Here is a 17355-nt window from a genome sequence, read left to right on the forward strand (position 1 = left end):
CCAGGACCTCCAGCTGAACCACCTGTCTGCCCCAGAGTGAAGTGGTGTGTGAATGGAAAGAGTGTGCTTGCTTCCAGAATCTTCCAGACGTTCCTGTAGGGGGAGAGAGTTCAGGGCCACTCTCCTCCACCTTCTCCTTTTAGGGAGTTGTTTCTCAGTTCTCCTCTGGCTTTACTTTAGAAGGTCATTCCCAGCCCTTCCCTCAACCCCAATCTGTCTTCAAATACTTACAACTGATTTGTATCATTCACAAAGCTCTCCAGGACACCACCAGTCACTCAGGAGAGCTGAACAATAAAGCTTGGCCTTCTTGGGTCAAGGCATGATCCTAACCATCCAGCCATGACCCCCAAAACCAAGAACCAGAGGGAACTCCAACCCCCAGCATCTCCCACTTCTGGCCCCAGGTACAGGGCCTCAGAGGCAGCAAGCACCTGCCTACCATTGGTTGGGTTTGCTGTCCTTCCTGACTGGTTGCCTTCCTTGGGGCAGCCTGCTCTGGCCAGACTCCTTGGGTTAGCTCCCAGGGCATAGTCTGCTCTCTGGGGAGTCCTACAACCCACCTGGCTAGGGAGCTTTGAACAGATCTTGCTGTTCAGGATGCCTTTGCACATTTCAGACTCCATACTTGCTCCAGGCCTCGCCTGCCTGTGCAGAAGAGAACTGTCCATGCGAGAGCTGCTGGGGTGGGGACTGTTGTCACTTTCTGTCTATGGGTGCCTTGCCTTCTGGGTTGACCCATCTGTGTTTCAATAAATGCTGCTGCAATGCAAGTGTGCATGATGGTTTGTGCCAGTGTCTCCCCTCCCTGGCTGTTTGCCTGCACCAGCCAACCTACCCCAGCTAGCCCAAAGGCCCTATTCAGTCATCCCTGTGACTCCTCCTTTTCCTCTTCATTCCCAAGCCTGGTCCATTGTCCTCCTCTGTCTCCACCAGCCTGGCACAGCCCCAGCTCCCCTATAGCACCCTTTCCCAAGAACAGGAACTGTAACAGGGCAGGAACCTGGAGCAGGCGCTGATGCAGAGGCCATGGAGGAGGCTGCTTACTGGCTTGCTCCTCATGGCTGGCTCAGCCTGCTTTCTTATAGCACCCAGGACCACCAGCCCAGGGATGGCACAGCCATAGTGGACTGCACCCTTCCCCATCAATCACTAATTAAGAAAATGCCCTAAGGCTTGCCTACAGCCCAAACAAGGGGGCATTTTCTCCCTTGAGCTGCCTCCTCTTTGTTGACTCTAGCATGTCAAGAGGACATAAAAGTATTCAGCATTCCTGACCCATTGGCAGCTTGACACACAGATATCAGTGTTAAAGCCACAACCTTTTCTTTCTAGTTCATCCCCCGAATCGTACATTAATATAAACATCACAATATAAAACATTCCACAAACTTAGAAAGTCCCACAGTCCTACAAATCTAAATACTCCTAAAATTCTCCTTTGAAAATCCAGTCTCCTTCAAAATTGAATGTCCATCAACTGTGGGCTCCTCTAAAGGCAAAGGTAAGTTAATTTTTTTTTCAAGAGGGAAGAACCAGCATGCAGTCACAACTCACTGCAAAGCCAAACTCCAACTGTGTACATAACTCAATGTCCAGTGTCTCAGATGTGCTCATGAGCTCTGGGCTCCTCCCAAGGTCCTAGCTGCTTCCTTGGCTCCATGCCACCGCTGCTGCCATTCTTGGTGGTCATCCCATGGTACTGGCATATGCAAAATGCTGGGGTCTCTTGCTGCAGCTGGGCTGCACTTTCACCAACACCCTCTCCACGGCTGTCTTCAGGGTCCCCAGGCCTGCCACACAGTGCCAAGCCTCAGCTGCTCTCCATGACCCCTTCATGCCACAAAGCCAGAACCACCTGGGTGACTCCTACGTTACCAGGTTAGGCTCCCAGAATTAGGGACAGACAGAATTTGGACAGAAATTGGTACTGGGAGTAGGAAACTGCTCTGGGAACCTGACCGTGCGTTTGGGGAGGATTGTGGAAGGTGTTTGGAACCTTGGGCTAGAAAAGCCATTGAGTGTTGAGAGCTCAGTGGGCTAGTCCATAGGAGCTTGGAACGCAAGATTGTTGAGAGCAGTGCGGAGGATGGAAGTGTGTCCAAATGACCAGTTTCCTCACCATTCTTGGCAAAGACCCAGTGCTGAGTCAGGACGCCCTGGGGTCTTGGGCACTTTGGCTTCTGTGGGACAAATTGGCCCCAGAGCCCCTTGCATCCTACCCTCCTCCTCCAACCTTAGCTGTGGTAAGGGGCAGCGTCCCAGCTTCCCAGGAGCCAACTTCCGGTGCCTGGGTCCCTCAGCTTCCAGTGCTTGAGTTCTTCCCTCCTAACAAAGCTCTCACCGGTGCGTGCCGTGCTCTGACAATCACTTCCTCCACGCAGCCTTGCTGCCCAGCTCTGCTGTTTCAGGGCTGTGAGCCCGGCAGGCAGGAGAGCTCTCTCTTGGTACCTACCCACTTAGACAGCATCATGCTCAAGGCACAGCAGATGAGCTGGTGGCCCCGAAACCCTAACCCACAGAACCAAAGAAGCACTGAGAGACAGACTGTACCCCACAGGGGACGGGCCTGAGACTCCTGACACGGACTTAGCAGGTACTGCTGAGACCAGTGGGCCACTCCCGCCATGCCCTGCGCCCATCACGCTAAGTTCAACACGCCCTTCTTATGGGGCCAGACAGAGCACCCTCCATGACCATTGCCCCCAAAGAATCTCAGCGCAGAGCACATCTCATAAGTGTGTGTATCCAAACACACAGTCCCAAGCCGAAGGAAGAGCTGAGAGTGGGTGTCTTGGGATTCACTGGGCCACTGAAGTCCAGGGCCTGGGGAGCTACTGTATGTGATCTCACTTCAAGAAGTTCATAGGCTGGCAACGGAGGGTATGGGGGTGCAAGCAGACACCCTCCCAGAGATGGACACCTCCTCATCCCGGTGGCCATAATAAGTGACCTCAGGAGAGGCACTGGAAGCAGCCCCAGCCTGGACAGGGACCAAGGGGGCAGCCTGGATAGGGTGCAGCACCTTCAAGCCAAACCCATGTCAGTCTGAAGCACAGCACACCTCTGCTCCTGCACACAGCACTCCTGGCTAACCAGGAAACTCACTCAGAGAGGCTCTTTATTAAAGCCAACCGCGGTTTCAGACCATCTTCCAGACCTGGGACAGGGGCATGAGGCAGGAGAGGTCTTCCTGTAGGTGAGCAAAGGGTTGGGGGTCTCTCCGAGCCTCAGTTGTGGGGGCCCCTGCGGGTGGTCGGTGTGGTCCTGATGGAGTAGGCCTTGAGGGCTCCTGGTCCCACGCTGAAGCTCAAAGCATTGCTGCCCATGGCTCCCCCGAAGGCCAGCCTGCTGCCATTGGCCCCCGTGGAGTTCACGACAGCTGTGAAAGGAGAGGATCTAACTAATGCCCGCTGGCCTACCCAGGAACCCGCCCTCTCCCACCCATCCTCCTGCCACCTCTGACGGGGGGCCGGGAGGGCAAGGGGGCGAGGGGGCCCTCCACGGGGGCTCAAAGTCCTCCCTCACCAGGCTTCCCCCCACTCCCACCCTGCCTTCTTGCTCCGGGCCACGGAGCTGGGTGGATGTGAGTTGCACGGAACCTGCCAGAACCGTGTGCGGAAGAGGGGTAGAAAGGGGCTCCCATCCCCATAGGCCAAGCCCTTGGGCCATGCTAGAGACCCAGCTGAGGCCACAGTTCAGGGGGCAGCCAGGAACTTACAGACATTCACAGGTCCCATTCCATCTCCAGACAACCTGGGAACAGAGGACAGGCCTGTCAGCACACATCCTACCTCAGCGCTGAGCTGGTCCTGCCAGGCGCCAGCTTCCGGGCCAGGCAGAAGCTCCCTCCCTCCAGTTCCTGTCTTTAGCCGTGTTTCAAAATGACTGAGGAATAGGAGTGGGAAGGCCATCTTAGCCCCTCCATGACCTGCAGCAAAGTTCCAGAGCCCTAGTGCTCTGCCTCTAGACTGAGCCTCCCTCCAGAACCAAGGTGACAAGTCTGTCTGTGGAGATGGTGGAGATTGCTGCATGCAATTTCCCACAGGCCCCGGACACCTAGGGCTTGGGAAACGGCTGTCATGCTTATTCTTTGTGAGCGGGTCTGCCCTTCCTCACCGGAAGCTCTCACGTGGGCTGCTGCCTGCCTGCTTCTGTCTCCAGCCCCCAGCACAAGGCCTGGAACTCGAGGTTACTTAACAGGCGCTGAAATGATTGATGAACTGCTGACTGACTGACCTGGGCTTCACTGGGACCGCGAGGGTGGGGGCAGGTGGAGCAACTTTGAGCAGCCCTTGGGCCAGAAACAGGTCTCACAGTGGAGATTAAAAATCTGTCTGCGGCAGCTGGGTGTGTCTGTATGCTGACTCAAGGCCCCATGGTCATCAAGCTCTTGGCCTTGGGGTTCGGTTTGCTTGGTGGGGGAAGAGACTCCTTACTTTGGTGGGGAGGGGCAGTGAGGATCTGCCTCAGCAGCCTCAAACTGAGGAAGGAAGAGACAGACTTTTCCGGACAGTTTCCAGGATGCTCGATCAAACGGTGGGAATTGCTGGAAGTTGGGGCAGCTGAGGACAGGGTCCCACAAGCAGTAATTCCACAGCAGCATTCCCCACCAGCATCTGCAGTGCGCTGTCTAAAGGACTCACTGGGAACAGGCCTAATGTCCAAGTCAGAGTGACGACCGACCGGATTTTTTCCTTTTTAAATACGGGTTGAGTGTGAGACTATATTTGCAACATTGTATCTCAAAGACTACACACTCACTGTCTGAAGGACTCACTGGAAACAGACCTAATGTTGTCCGAGTTACAGTGGCTGATTTGATTTTTTTTTCCCCTTTCTAATTTAGTACGGGTTGATTGTGTGACTATATTTGCAACATTGTATCTCAGAGAATACAAACTCAAAACAATTACAAGAGCTTCAGAGCTACAGTCCCTGGCTTGTCCAGGAAGAGCAGAGCGTGTCAAGGGACCTAGGCCAGGAAGAATCGGATTCCCTGATGGGTGGGAAGGCTCAGAGCTGTCTCGGAAGCAGCTGCCCAAAGAAGCCAACAAGGTAAACAAACGTAAGGTTGTTTATAAATAATAAGGTTGATAATAAATAAGGTAATAAATGATACTATAGGGTAAAAAATAAGGTAATAAATGATACTATAGGGTACACAGATCCTTCCCCCAGGCTTTCTGCCCCAGCACGCCCCTACCTTCGTGTTCAGGCCATTCATCACCACCCCCACACACAGCTCAGGAATAATGCTCAGGAAAGAAAGCCATCTCCAATGAACTTAGCATTTAAAAAGTACAAGTTCCTGGGGCCAGAGAGATGGCTGTGCAGCCTGAGAACCTGAGCACAACCACATGGTGGAGGGAGAGAACCTAGTCCTGAAAGTTGTCCTCTGACCTCCACACTCACACACACACACACACACACACACACACACACACACACATTTTTAATTAGTTTTTTTAAGTGTAAGCAAATTAATAATAATAATGATACTAGTAACAATAATAAGGAAATGTTTGCGTGCCTGTTCTTGGTCTCTGAGCACTCTCCCTTTGCAGTTCTCTCCCCATGGTGAATGCGCTTCCTCCCTGAGAGCAGAAACATGGCCCAAACACTGACCCTATGACAAGTGAAGTCTAACCCGTCTACTCCCTTTGCCAATATGGCTGCTTCTCACTTCTACAAACCCTAGTCTTCCCCAGGGCCCACGAGTGTCAGTGGAAGCACTCAGCGCTGCAGTACAAAGAACAAAAGCAGCGGCACAGGAGGTGCTCTGTCCTGCCCGCAGCCAGCCCAGCCCTTCCAACCTCCACTGCTGCTGCAGGGGGCTGGGCAAACAGCTGTGGGGACAGAGGAAATCCTCCGGGCACACGGAGTGCCCTGTGGTTAAAAGCCAGGGAAAGCAGCCTCGCCGCGTGGACGGTCATGGCCAGCCATGGGCAGGCCTCGGCGGCAGGCTGCCCTGTCCGTGGGTTAACTCAACTGCAGCTTGTCTGCCTGCAGGCCCTGGAGGCAGGCAATGCTCCCTGAAAACACGCTGAGAATTAAGTGGAGAAGCCTGCAGGAGGCTGGGGCTCCGTGAGCAGGAGCGCTTCCAGGACAGCATGAGGACCTCAGCCTGAATCCGCAGACACATAACAGCCAGGCGGGGCCTCACACGTGCCTGTAACCCCAGTTACAGGAGGAAGCAGGGGAGCTAGCCGCCAGGTTCACTGAGAGAGCCTTTCTCAAAACAAGGCAGACATGCAGCAGGACAGAGACCTCCTCCGGCCTCCCAGCATCAGCTTGGGTGTGGGACGCAGCAGACACAAAGTTCACGTGTGTATACCAAGAAGCAAACAATCTGTTAAAGCCCTGCTCATGGTCCCATTTAGGCAGGGACTTAACACGGGGCCTTTTCTTCCAGAACAGTGGTTCTTAACGTATGGGTCACGACCTTTTGGGGGCCGAACGACCCTTCCCGGGAGTCACATGTATCCTGCATATCAGATGTTTACATTTCAATTCATAACAGTAGCAAAAAAGGAATCTATGGCTAGGGGTCACCACAACATGAGGAACTGCACTAAAAGGTCACAGGTTTAGGAAGGTAGAGAACCACTATTCTAGGAGATTTTCCATAGGGCTAGGAAGCAGTCACGAGCTCCGCACAGCCTGTTCTTCCCACGCTGTGCCCCACAGAGGAGGGGCTCCGAGACCTCCCGACCCCCGGGACCTCCTGCCCAGCCTGCCCCTCTCACCGGCTCTCCTCGCCCTCCAGCAGCTTGCGGTAGGTGGCGATCTCGATGTCCAGCGCCAGCTTGACGTTCATGAGCTCCTGGTACTCGCGCAGCTGCCGCGCCATGTCCTGCTTGGCGTTCTGCAGGGCGGCCTCCAGCTCGGCCAGCTTGGCATTAGCGTCCTTCAGTGCTAGCTCCCCACGATCCTCGGCCTCAGCAATGCTGGCCTCCAACTTGGCACGCTGTGGGCAGTGGTGAAGCCGTGAGCTGAGGGGACAGCTGGCCTCTACCTCCCTGCCAATCCATGAGCATCAGGCACCTGTCCGTCCTGCTGAAGGTCGCCTCACTGGCCCTGCCTACTTCCCCAAACAGCAGGGAGTCCTGAAGGCTAGATACAGGGGGTCTGACACCTAGCGCCTGATGAACTTCCTAGTAGTCAAGCTGGCAAGACTTAACCCCTTCAAGCCCAAGTGTCCTCTTTCTAGAAGAGTAATCGTCACACCCTCTGTCATAAGGGCACTGTGAGGACGAGGTGAGACAAGACACACAGAGTCAGACTAGAGAGACGGCTCAGTGCTTAGGAGCCGTTGCTCCTGCAGAGGACCCAGGTTCAACTCCCGGCACCCACCGGGAAGGTCACAACTGTCCAAAAGGCCAGAGCCAGGATCTGACGGATGTGACACACAGACACGCCTGTGAGCATCAAATAAAACAAATAAATACGAGCCAATTTTTAATTAAAAGTGTGAACGTCTTTTTTTTTTTAAGGCACACAAAGTCTTAACGTGATACCTAGCACACGCCAGGCTCCCAATCAATGGTACTATGATTTACAAACTCTAGCACACACACACCCACCGCTAGGCAGAGCTGCAAGGCCATGGGGTCCCGGCTGGGTCACAAATGCCAGCAGACAACATAACCAGACGCCACCTTTATAGCAGGAACCAGCGATCTGAGAGGGAGTGAGCCGAGGACATTGAGGGGAGGAAAAGGAAGTGATGCAATTATATTTTAGTCAAAAGATTTAAGAAAGAAGATCAGACAGGAGCCACGTGTGAACAGTCTGAATAGAAGGCATGGCTCAGAGACCATACTGCGTGGGGAGGGGAGGGGTGACACAGTCCCCACGGGATGGTGGCTGCCGTAAGCAGAGAAGGGCTTCCCCTGCTTTGGACGCCTCCTCCCACGGGAATGTAGCACGAAGGCCGAAGGCCGATGTGTTGAAGGTTCAGTTCTCGGCTGACGGCGGCGTTTACTGGGAGGAGGCAGCATCTTTAGGGGACCAGCCCCAACAGAAGGAAATGATGTCATGGAGCTGTGTCCATGAGGGGTGTGGGGAACCCTGGGCCTTCTTCTCTTTGCATTTTGGCTGAGGTGAGATGAGGAATTTTGTACCACCACACACACACACACACAGACACACAGACACACACACACACACACACACACACACACACACCCCAAGATGCCCTGCATACCCATCCACCTACGAGATTATGCTCACTGAGTGTGCTCGCGAGCCAGTATTACTCTTTTCTCTTCGATGGTGGTGCTCAGGGGAGACAGGTGCTAACATGGCCATAACCGCCGCTGTCTCTCTCCCACACCTACCCCCTCCTCGGCCCAGGGCTTCTCCATCCTTCGCCAGGACCCTCTCTACCCTGGGGTCATCTTCCCTCCTCTGTAGTCTCCTCAGCTTTACTCCATGGACTCCTCCCCAGGGCCAGGGCCAACCTGCTACCTCTGGAGACCCCTCCCAGCCCCGTGAGGTCCTCAGTTGTTGCCGCCATCTGAGAAATGGCACGTGGCTGTGGTGAAAGGTACAAGGTTTGGGAAAGCGCCTTCATTATTGAGCCTCCTGTCCCAGCCAAGAGTCTGGGCCGCTTCAGGACAGGGTCACAGCTCCACATCCAAGCCAGAAGGCAGCCGCCACCCTTGTGTACAAACCAGCCCTCCCGGCTCGGGGACCCCCTCCTCCCCACCCCAGCTCAGGGACATACACCTGCTGAAGCTGCTATGTGCATGGCCTGCTCATCCCCATAGCAGTACCTGCTCAGGCTGAACCGTCCAGTCCTTATCTGCACCTCAGCCAGGGCCTCGAGCACCATTCCAGAATCAAGACCCCCCCCATTCCAATTTCCAACCAAGCACGTGTGTGCTCAGCCTCTGCTCTGAGACTTTCATGCTAGAGGACACTGAGCTGGGCAGATGGCCTCCGCTCTCAAGGAGTGCGCCATTCCAGCCTGATGAAAACAGTCAGTCACTTAAAAATAGCCTGGAACCCTTCAAGGAGGAAAGGGGCTTCCAGGAACTTCAGGCAGATGCTGGTGGAGCACTGGGTGTTTAAAGAAGCCACCCCCCACCAGGGGACTCATCCTAAATCCCAGGGGCGAGAAAGCATCAGACAGAGCTGGGGAGCCACAGTCTAGGAGGCCTTAGTAAATGCAAGATTCAGGAAGCAGGCCAGCATGGTCTGAGCAAAAGGAGGAAGGGGTGTTGTCCAGGTGCAGAGAGGAATGGAAATGGGGGGGGGGGTTCTGATAAATTTGCTGTGAGCCCCAGAGCTAGGGCAAGCAGAGTGCTAGCATCATGGTGCTTCCTCCTTGGTAGGCGCCCAAGTTCCCTTCACAGGCTCCATATGCCCAGCCTGAGCCAGGCTCTGCCCAAAGGCATTGCCCCCGACAGTCCCACAAGGTGTGCTGCGCCCACCTGGGCACGGGCCTCCTCGGCTCACCCTGACCTTGACCTGACTAGCTGGCCCTCACTCCCAGTAGAGCAGGGACGAGGCACAGGAGGACCAGCTGGTTCCCACCTTGTTCTTCATGGTGTCAATGTCAGCCTGCAGCTTCTGGATGGCTCGGTTCGTCTCGGCAATTTCATTCCGGGCATTTCGGAGGTCGTCGCTATGCTTCCCAGCCTGGGCCTGGAGCGTCTCGAACTGAAAGGCCGCGAACACAGTCACTGCCAGCTGCTGGGCCTTCTCCCACCACCCAACCCCCACCGCACCCCCAAAAGGTCAAACAGGGTAGTTTCTATCCCCTGCTAGCCGGGACCTGAGAGCATGGACCCAAGCCTGTGCCTTAGAGGTCCTTACCCTATGCACCCTTCAAACCTGGCTTCTGGCTTTCTTCAGTGAGCTGCTCTAGCCCGCAAACCTCCCATTTCTCTTAGCTGTCGTGACCCCAGAACAGGCTGGACTTCAGGATCTAGTCCCTGCTCTTCCACCTCCTCACTGTGGAGAGCTGGAAAACTCACTTAGCCTCTCTGTGCCTGTCTCCTCGTGCTTAGAACGACAATCACAGTGGCTCACAGCTAAAAGGGCTGCTCTGCGGATTAAACGTGTGAAAAATGACAGACCGTTTAACACGCTGCCTCCCCGAGTGCATGTGTGCCCTGCCTGGTCAGCGCTACGAGACTGAACTATCATCAGTCCGAATCTCGTTCCTCCTCCTGTGCCCTTCAGCCTGGGCTCCCGCTGCCCTGCCACCTCCTTCATCCTGAACTGCAGCACACGCCCTGGCCTTAACCATCGGTGTCCGCCGGGAGGAAGGGAGCAGCCTAACCCTAACCCAGAGCCTAACCCAGAGCCTAACCCAGAGCCTAACCCAGAGCCTAACCCTAACCCTAACCCTAACCCTAACCCTAACCCTAACCCTAACCCTAACCCTAACCCTAACCCTAACCCTAACCCTAACCCAGAGCCTAGCAGGAGGAAAGATGCCCCACAGTCCACACACCTTGGTCTGGTACCAGGCTTCAGCCTCAGCCCGGCTGCGGTTGGCCATGTCCTCATACTGGGCCTTGACCTCGGCGATGATGCTGTCCAGGTCCAGGCTGCGGTTGTTGTCCATGGAGAGGACCACAGAGGTGTCTGAGATCTGGGACTGCAGCTCTGCTAACTCCTGCAGGGAGCAGATAGGACCTCAGGTGGCCTGCCTCGGACATGATCTATCCCTGTTCCCAGAGCACACTGGTGCTCACTCAGAAAAGAAGAAGAAGCTGGAGTGGGTGGGATTCCAGGCAGGGAGGGGCTCTGCCCACCCTGGCTGCCAGCATCTCAAACACCAGAGTGTGGTGGGGTTAAAAGAGATAAAGGGACAATGTGGTCCCCTCAGAGAACAAGACTAGTGTGACAGGAGCCGGTCGGGTGAGGAGACAATCCTGTTCCACCATGAGCTGGCACACTCTGCATCTTTGAGACCAGGGTGCAGCCGTGTTTACAGGCAGGGAAGCATGTCTGGAGAACACTGTAGCCAAAGAACATAGGACTGGTCTCCAGAGAGTGCTCATTTCATCTGTCACGGTGGCCCACGTCTCCAGTCCCAGCACTGAGGAGGCTGAGGCCAGAGGGTCCCAAGTTTGAGGCCAGCCTAGGATAGTTAATGAGTTCAAGGCCAGTCTGGGTGAAATAATCAGATTCTATCTCAAAATGTGTGTGTGTGGGCGTGTGTGTGCACACATACATACAGGCACGCAGTGGTCTAGAAAGGGAAATACAGACAAGGTCACAGTGGGTTATCAGAAGTTTGTTTTCAGTTTTACGACTTGCTTCTCTGTGTTATTTGCAATGAGTATGAATTACTTTCACAGTGAGACGAGACTGCCCGTTACACAGAAATGTAGTTTCATGTTTATGTACATACAGTTACATGCACACAACACGTGACAAGCATGGGAAGGAGAGCGCCTGGACAGGTTCAAGACCACCAGTGCTGACAGGAACACACATGTAGCCATCAGCTCTGGGGACCTGACGGAGGCTGATGATCCTGCAGAGGCTACAGTGGGTACTGAGCCCTGTCCGGGCCCTGCCAGGGATGCCACCGCCCCTCCTCCCTGAGGGAGGGCGCCGTGCCGCCCCTGGAACTCACTGTCTCATAAAGGGTCTTGAGAAAGCCGATCTCATCGTTCAGACTGTCCACCTTGGCCTCCAACTCCACCTTGTTTGTGTAGGCAGCGTCCACATCCTGGGGTTGAGAGACAGGACAGGGCGATGCCATGTTCCCAAGACAGCAAACAGTCGATAGAGGCGAGAACAGGTTGGTCAGTGCTGCCCAAGTTTGCAGGACAAAACACCCAGAAACTGCCCCCTGGCCCTTCACACTACATAGGTGACATTTCTGGGCATCCCCAGGACCAACACCCAAGGTACAGACAGCCTGAGCCCCACACCAAACATGTGACAGTTCCCAAAGGCTTCATGATGTGGACAGTCCTGACTTGGCCGCAACTGGCTGTGTGACCTAGCGCAAGCCACTTCCACGCTGAAAGCCTGGATCCCTCAGCCCATGTGAGCACAGCCTCAATCACTCGGTTCCCCCTTCGCACTCCTAAAGATGAGCAGCTCCAGCTGGCCTGGAAGCCGCTGGGTGACGCCAAGGCAGGCAGCAGCCCAGGTGGGAATCAGGCGTCTCTGTGAGCGCTTTCACATCACTGCGACCAAATGCCCGGGAGAAGGGGCATAAGGGAGGAAAGATTTGTCTAGGCTCCAGGTTCAGAAGTTTCAGCCCTCCACAGTACAGAGAGACCAAAAGAGCCCGGCAGCTCACATCATGCTAACCAGAGCAGAGGAGGAAGGGAATTCTGCGCTCTCTCTCTTCCTCTGTCTCTCTCTGTCTCCCTCTCTCTCTCTCTGTCTCTCTCTTTCTCTCTGCCTCTCTGTCTCCCTCTCTCTGTCTCTGTCTCCCCCCACCAGTCTCTGCCCAGGATCCTAGCCCATCCATCGAATGGTGCTGTTCACATTCCTCAGTTAGCCCAGAAGTGTGCCTCACCAATCTCACAGAGTGATTGATAACAATAATAATTAAAAGGCAGGGTCTCACTTCGACCTGGCTGGCCTGGAATGCACTATGTAGCCCAGGTTAGCCTCAAGCGTGTGGCAATCCTCTGCCTCTGCCTGCCACATGAGGAGTAAAGGAGCGTACTGAGACACCCAACTCCTGGGTGCTTCTAAATCCAGTCTAGTGGACAATAAAGGCCAGCCATGGCACTCCCCCGCCTGCTTCTGGCTGACCTCGTGAGTCTTCAGGGCCCCGTGACTCGGAGTTCTGGCAGGCCGGTGGCACAGCCCCCTCCATCGGCTTTCCAAAGGCCACTGGCAATCTCCAGGCACAGAGCTCCTCCGGCCTCAGAACATTTTATTGTCCACTCTGCAAACATCTGGGGCCACCCAGGGGCCTCAGGGTGCGGAGTAAAGTGTTCTGACCCCTAGAGGACACTTCCTTACACGAGCTTAAGACCTCCCTCTCACGCATCCATCTTCTGGTCTCAGTTCTAACCATAAAAGTCTAGGAACAGCTCTGTTCACTCCCCAGAGATATGCATATGCACAGGCACACACATACAACACACAGGCTCACACACACACACACATGAGCACAGGGCATGTGAACACAGGCTGTGCTACCTTGGTGTAGCTTTGAGACTTCCGCAAGCTCATCACTCCCTTCTGGTTGGTGCAAGGCAGGCCTTGAGCACAGACCTAGCCCTGCGGTAGCCCCAGGTCCCTTCCCGTGTGTGAGACAGCCCTCAGAGCCTCGAGCCCTCACCTTCTTCAGCAACACAAAGTCGTTCTCCGCTGCCGTGCGCCGGTTGATTTCCTCTTCATACCTGCCGCAGGGAGGGGCACGGTGACGGCAGTTAGCCTCCAAACATTCACTGCCTGTGACGCAGCTGAGACATCAGGGGCCACAGCCGCAGACGTAACCCCTCTCACTCCCACGTCCCAAGGTTCTGAGTCTCAGCATGAGTGGAGGGGTTCAGGAAATACGTGTTAATTAAACGCCAAAGGCTGCAAGCACAGCCAGGAGTAGGGCTGTGTTCCGGAGCCTGGGGTGGCGTGCACTTCCTGAGGGATAACCCACCCCACCCCCAGTAGCCGTACAACAGTTACTGTAACTGTGAGAGCTGAAAACACACAGGCAGGTCACCTAGCCAGGCCACTGGGCTGCAAAGGGACAAATCCCTGGCTTAACATCTGGCAGCTGGCACCATTACAGTACTAGATAGGCCCACCCCTAGGTGTGAGGAGGAAGTTCAAAGGGGAAAAGCTTGTTGAATCAGGACAGAGCAGATGGAGTCCTGAGGAGCCAGGCCCAAGCTGGATGGTGTATCTTTCTCCCAAGGAGCTGGCACCTGGCTGGGAGGAGCCTGCAAGCAGGGCAAAGAGGAGGACTGTGATCTACTCTGAGGGGCTCAGGTGAAGGGGATGGGTGCCTGACAACAGAGCCTGGCTGGTTACCCAGAATCCTCCTGCCCTGCACCTGTCTGGCTCCAGCCGCTATGAAATGGTCTGTTGACTTTTGCCCAAGGGAAGCAGCTGGTGGGAGCACTCCCCAGAGGTCCTGTTTGTTCTCCAGTCAGAGCTGGTATGCCTGGTCTCGCCTAGTCACACAACCACACACAGCCCATTAGCTGTCCCCCCGCCCCCCCCCACCCAGTGGGGGGGGGGGCAGGGTGACCAGGGTGTGGCCTGGCTCAAGCCTCAGGCTTTGCTTTCTGCTCTGTGAGAAGAAAGCTGTGGGGACATTCAAAGTCTGTCCACAAAGCCCAGGCTTCCTGTCTCCAGTGGCCTCTTCCCTCAGGGCTTTGCCCTGAGCCCTGCCTGTCTCAAAACCATCGCCTGCTTCTGCTTCTTCTCCAGTCAGCTCATTAGCCCTTCCTGGAAGTTAGGGACCAAGTTTCCTGTGAGCTACTAAGTGACTTCAACTAAGTCCTGTAGACTGGGTTCCAATTCTTCATCTGCACGGGGAAGAGCTGTTCTGGAATAATCCGTAAGGACTGCAAGTTCTGAAACACCCTTATCACGGAACAGCTTCTACCCACGGCATCTAGGGGCATAGTCAGGCATCCGAAAGGGACCAGGCCTGTCAGGGTAGCCAGGGGGAAAACTGGCCAGGATGATCCAGCAACAACCTCGGGGAACACAAAGGAAAAGGAGGCAGGGACTGCGCCAGCAAAGGCCGTCATTCTAGAGCAGCTATGCACCCTGACCCCTGACCCAGGGACACTTGCTGGGATCTCCCTGGCGGCACTGGGGACATTACTTATTCTTGAAATCTTCCACCGCGTCCTGCGTGCTCCGCAGCTCCACCTCCAGGCGGCCCCCGTCCAGCTGCAGGGACTCGAGCTGCTGCCGCAGCCCAGTGATCTGGGCCTCAAAGATTCGGGGAAGCTGGCTGCTCTGGGCTGACTTCTGCTCCTGCAGCAGCGCCCACTTGGTCTCCAGCATCTGGTTCTGCTGCTCCAGGAAGCGCACCTGCAGGGGTGTGGAAGGGCAGGCCTGAAGGGTGGGGACAGTCTGGAGCCACCCGCAGAGTCAGTGTGGCCACCAGGCGGTCTCCGGTACACACTGCTGTCCTCCAGGACCCTCCTTCGAGTGTGAGCCACGGGGCCGGTGGGCTCGGATTGGAGGGGCAGCAGCGTTTCTAGCTAATTTTGCTGCGGTGGTATTCTCCACGTCTGCCCTTTACACAGCCCCTTCCCTTCTCTGAAGCTGGAGGTGAGAGGATTTTAGGGGGGTGACAGGACTCCCTCCTCCTTCCTCAGCCTGAAGGTGGAAGGCAGGAGGAGCTGCCTGGACACCAGCAGCCTGAGGAGCCTGGAGTTGGGCTAGCACGGTTCAGCTCAGCATCGAGGCAGGAACCAGGTCCAGGGCAGCCTGGGAGGCTTCCACTGAGGGCTTCTGGGGATGGATAGTATAAGCAGGAGGATTGGAAGAAAGATGCTGAGGCAGAGGAGTGGGCGCTAGCCAGAAAATCAGGCAGGACTGCAGGCCTCAGCTCCCCGGGCCCCCTTTTCTGAGACCCAAATCTGCCTCTCTCTCATCCCAGGAGCCCAGGAACAGCAGGAATGGACAGCCAGGGAGCTTGGGTTCCAAAGGGCTCCTCAGGGTCCCTCAACCAAGTCCCTATCCCCTGCTGGGCCATCTGCAGAGGCAGAGGTAACCTCACCAACAAAGGAAGGTAAAGGAAGAGGCAGGCAGGGGGAGCAGAGGCGCCCCTCCCCCAGGCCTTTATTCTCAGCACCTACCTCAGAAACAGCATTCTCTCAGCGGGGAAGGGGAAAGTGACCCCACCCCTTCCCGACTCCCCACAACCTCCTCTCAGGGAAAGGGACCCAGACAGCAAAGAACTGACTGCTGGCTTTTGGCCTCCAAAGTACCCAGCTCCCAGGTAACAAAGTGGCCCCAAAGCCTCGGAGATCTCACACAGTCAACCAAGGAAGCTGGACAGAACTCCCGGGGTCCTTGAGATAAGGGCAGGGCCACTTGCTGGAGGAGAGGAGCTTGGAGATTGAAGGAAGGTGTAAGGAACGCTACCACAAAGAGCGGCCCACGACAATGGAGGAAAGGGCCAGGCGGGCCTCCCAGGGCAAGGCGTGGCCCTAAGAACCGCTAGGGCCTGACTGGGCTGGGTCACCTTGTCGATGAAGGAGGCGAATCTGTCGTTGAGGGTCTTGATCTGGTCCCGCTCCTCCTGGCGCACTTGCTGGATGCTGGGGTCGATGTCCACCCCCAGAGGCGCCAGCAGGCTCTGATTGATGGTGACCTCGCGGATGCCGGCGCCTGCCGGGCCCCCGTAAGCGGGGCACACGGCCACACGAGGCCTCAAGGTGCCCAGGCCGTAGAGGCTGCTGCTGCCGAAGCCACCGGCGCGGCCCGAGCTCAGGCGCACCTGAGCAGCACGGCCCGGGACGGAGGTGGAACGGGAGCTGAAGTGGATGGACATAGCGGCTGGACGAGGCTAGCTGGACGAGGCTAGCTGGACGAGGCTAGCTGGACGAGGCTGGACAAGCAAACTCCCTGACCTCAGGCAGTCTGCAGCCTTTTATCCCTCCTCCGTGAGGGCGGGGAGGGCGGGAGCGCACAGGTGGGGACAGGGCGGGGCTGGCCGCTGGCCACCTTTCTCTGCCACCAGAGGCCTCCTGTCCTTCCACCCCTAGCCACCCAGGCTCTCCGTCCACCCAGGAAGTGTCTGCAGGAGGCCGAGATGCCATCCTCAGACACCCACACCTCAGGCAGGTTGCCCAGGAGCCACACAGCCCAGAAATCTCCGGACCTCAGAGACCACCTGACAGCTGGCAGGGGAAGGCTTCCTGGAGCAGGCCTAGGGAGGGAAGACCTGGATTCCTGGGGCCAGCAGGGAAGCCAAGGCTACAACAGGAAGTGAGGACACACGGCTCCGGCTGAGAAGGTTGAAACCCCTCACCTACCAAGCCCAAGGCATCCCAGGCCGCTCCATCCCCAGTCCAGCCGCTCCTGGAGAGGCCAGCTCAGCTCCTGAGCCACTGAGCCTCCCGCTCCATCCCCAGCTCCTACTAAACTACAGTTCCTGAGCGTATGTCCACGTCTGTGTGCTCACACCCCGTGAGTCTGTGCACGGGGGTCTGGATACACAACTGAACCCATTTGTGTGCATGTCTGTGTGTCCCGGCTCCACTCACACCCAAACACGCCTCCCTGCTATGCACCATTTTCCTGCTTAACGTTCCACCAGGCTGGGCCTGCGAAGGGAGCCAACTCTCTAAGTCTGGCCTCTCTCTGCAGCAACTGGTGCCAGGGCTCAGCCCACCCCCGCAGTGCTCCTCAGAGTGAGTGCTCCTGGATTCCAGTGCTCAGCCCACC

The 17355-nt window shown here is 56.2% G+C and overlaps 1 protein-coding gene across 1 annotated transcript; it reads right to left on the reverse strand.

Moving 5' to 3' along the window:
* Window positions 1–3103: 3103 nt before the first annotated feature.
* Window positions 3104–16539, reverse strand: LOC129691126 (keratin, type II cytoskeletal 7). Its single transcript, XM_055627114.1, has 9 exons — window positions 16151–16539; window positions 14777–14988; window positions 13280–13340; window positions 11603–11698; window positions 10469–10633; window positions 9544–9669; window positions 6750–6970; window positions 3722–3756; window positions 3104–3382 (listed from the first exon to the last, which is right to left on the reverse strand). Exons 1-9 carry the CDS (start codon window positions 16457–16459, stop codon window positions 3231–3233), a joined length of 1377 nt encoding a protein of 458 aa, XP_055483089.1. The 5' UTR covers window positions 16460–16539; the 3' UTR covers window positions 3104–3230.
* Window positions 16540–17355: the final 816 nt, after the last annotated feature.

This window comes from Psammomys obesus, unplaced genomic scaffold (genome assembly GCF_907164565.1).
Source record: "Psammomys obesus unplaced genomic scaffold, mPsaObe1.curated_primary_1811, whole genome shotgun sequence".
NCBI lineage: Eukaryota > Metazoa > Chordata > Mammalia > Rodentia > Muridae > Psammomys > Psammomys obesus.

Coding starts and splice junctions, on each gene's coding strand:
- LOC129691126 (XM_055627114.1), bottom strand. CDS start 16,459: ATGTCCATCCACTTCAGCTCCCGTTCCACCTCCGTCCCGGGCCGTGCT. Junction 14,989..16,150: donor TCGCCTCCTTCATCGACAAG/GTGACCCAGCCC, acceptor ACACCCCTGCAG/GTGCGCTTCCTGGAGCAGCA. Junction 3,383..3,721: donor AATGGGACCTGTGAATGTCT/GTAAGTTCCTGG, acceptor CTCCTTTCACAG/CTGTCGTGAACTCCACGGGG.